This window comes from Danio aesculapii, chromosome 22 (genome assembly GCF_903798145.1).
Source record: "Danio aesculapii chromosome 22, fDanAes4.1, whole genome shotgun sequence".
NCBI lineage: Eukaryota > Metazoa > Chordata > Actinopteri > Cypriniformes > Danionidae > Danio > Danio aesculapii.
The window spans coordinates 11,199,331-11,201,830 of NC_079456.1; the positions used below are offsets into that span (position 1 = coordinate 11,199,331).

At 36.3% G+C, this 2,500-nt stretch overlaps 1 protein-coding gene across 1 annotated transcript in view; it reads right to left on the bottom strand.

The window, feature by feature from the left end:
* Window positions 1-2,500, bottom strand: part of stab1 (stabilin 1) — a 70,127-nt gene that overhangs the window by 49,998 nt on the left and 17,629 nt on the right. The window contains exons 16-19 of the mRNA XM_056447685.1: window positions 1,576-1,629; window positions 507-587; window positions 161-319; window positions 1-11 (exon numbers count right to left, since the gene is read on the bottom strand). The exon at window positions 1-11 is cut by the window's left edge and continues 52 nt beyond it. Coding sequence (XP_056303660.1) covers window positions 1-11; window positions 161-319; window positions 507-587; window positions 1,576-1,629 — 305 coding nt within the window. The remainder of the gene's footprint in view (window positions 12-160; window positions 320-506; window positions 588-1,575; window positions 1,630-2,500) is intronic.

Genomic DNA, 2,500 nt, shown 5'->3' on the forward strand with positions numbered 1-2,500 from the left:
ACACAGGAACCCTATGAAGAATAAAAAGATTATATGATTAGTTGCATATTATTATTAGACTACTTTTTCAAGGATAATTTGCTCAGAATAAGCAAGTGTTGGTTACTCGATTTGAAAAATTAAATGTAGTCCTAAAATACTACTAATAAAAGGCACCTACAAATGAGATCCTGCTACTGTTAACGTCACAGCGATGGGGCATAATGGGAACTATGGATGATGGTACAAGAACTCCATCGATCAGGTGAATGATCCCATTGGATGCGATGATGTCTTTGGTTTCGAGAGTTATTCCTTTGTCTCCCAGAAAAACTCTACCCTGTGGGTTGATGGAGAGAATGTGAAATCAACAGCCACATAATTTTCAATTTCTTATTAATACTGTGCCACAAAGTCACCAAAATTGGTAATTTAACACATAAGGAGGCCCAGCATATTTGTACCAAATTTCATAACATTTGCTCATTCTCATCAAGAGGAATCACCAAGTAAGTCAATAAACTTACATCATCGGAGGCATTGATCCTCAGGATCTCATTAGCCATGGTTGTGATCTCTGACATGCTGGCAAGCTGGTCTACAGTGATCTAAACCAAAGATATTTGGTGATAGATGTTAACCATTGGATACCTATTAGAAAAGAATAACCATACAGGTTTCTAACATGTTTAAATGAATATATTAACACTCGATGATAGATTCTAATTGTTTTGGCCTCTTGATTTGGAAAAGTGGTAGTGGCCTTTGTTTTGAATGCACTTCATTCCATCTTGATTGTTTATTCATTCTCCTGGTTTATTTTATAAATAATTGACTAACAGAAATACATTAAAACTAAGATTATTATAGCACACTAAATTTATTCCAAAAAGAGTATTTTTCCAACAAAAAATGTATGAAGTGGCCAAAAATTATGTCTGACCCACTTTCTTTCTTCTGGCATAGTGCCATCCCATTTACCACAGCTTTATGATGTTTGCAATAAACAAATTGAAGACAACACACAAACAAGTAATTTTTAAATTAATAAGAGTACACTGATCCTATTTTACAAATTAGTTTAACTCTTATCCATATATCAAAGTAAAAAGTTACAAAATAACTTTAAAATATAATAATAATCACCAGAAAAAAAGGTCTAATGGACTAATATTTCTTAACCCCAAAAAACTTAAACAGAAACACTCTTGTACTCTGGGTCATTGTGATCCATGAGATAACTATTATATACTAGTTTCGGAGGTAAGGTTGTATTTAGAAGAAAAAGTTTATCTATTTTACATTATGTCTGTTAATTTGGATGCTATCTTTATGCTAGTCCAATCAAATGCATTCTAGAATGAGAATGTACTTCCAGCTAGCACTACTGACTAGCGTTAGTATGGTATGCAGGATATGACATAAACTAGACATTTTTTGCTAATATGCTAATGCGTTCCAATTTGAAGATAATTGCATTTTTCTAACTCTTTCATGAAATCTTTAAAGTGGATTTTACGAGTGCCACATTTCAAGGTCAAAATGACTGTTGGAAACCAATCAACACTTGATTTCAGATGTCAAAGAGAGACTCACTGCAGCCAAGGAGAAAATATGGTGTTTCAGAAGAGTCTGGAGCTTTTGTTTGGCCTTTATCAAAAAGAGATGAAAAAATCAATGTGAGTTACATGATCAAATGTGTCAATACCTACAAATTTGATTAAAGTCGGCATGAAATGGAAGGTAAGATCATCCTTTTCCCCTCTTTTGTGATGTACATTGGATTGAAACTGTTACTAAAGTGAGAAAAAATGTAGGGCCTTGCATGATTGCAGCTGTTGGTAACAAAATGATTTGAATGCCAGTTTGCACTTTGATCACTGCACACCGCGAACACCCTGGGACTAACCTAATGGACTGATTTGGTCAACCTGAAGGACTGGTAGTCCAGCCCTAAAGAACTGATAGTCCCACCTTAAATGACTGATAGTCCCACCCTAAAGGACTGATAGTCCAGCCCTAAATAATTGATAGCTCCGCCCTAAAGGACTAATTGCCCTGCCATAAATGACTGATAGTCCTACCCTGAAGGTCTGATAACCCCGCCCTAAATGACTTATAGCTTCACCCTAAATTACTAATAGTCCCACCCTAAAGGACTGATAGTCTAGCGCTAAATAAATTAGCTCCTCCCTAAATGGCTTCGTCCTAAAGGACTGATATCCACGCCATAAACGAGTGTTAGTCTCACCTTAAAGGTCTGATAACCCCACCCTAAATGACTTATAGCCCCGCCTTAAATTACTAATAGCCCTGTCGTAAATTACGAATAGTCCCACCTTAAAGGACTTATAGTCCAGCACTAATTGAATTACAGCTTGGAACTAAATGGTTCCTCCCTAAAGGACTGATTGCTCGGCCATAAATGACTGATAGTCCCACCCTGAAGGTCTGATAACCCCACCATAAATGGCTGATAGCCCCGCCTTAAATTACTAATAGCCCCACCCTAAAGTATTGA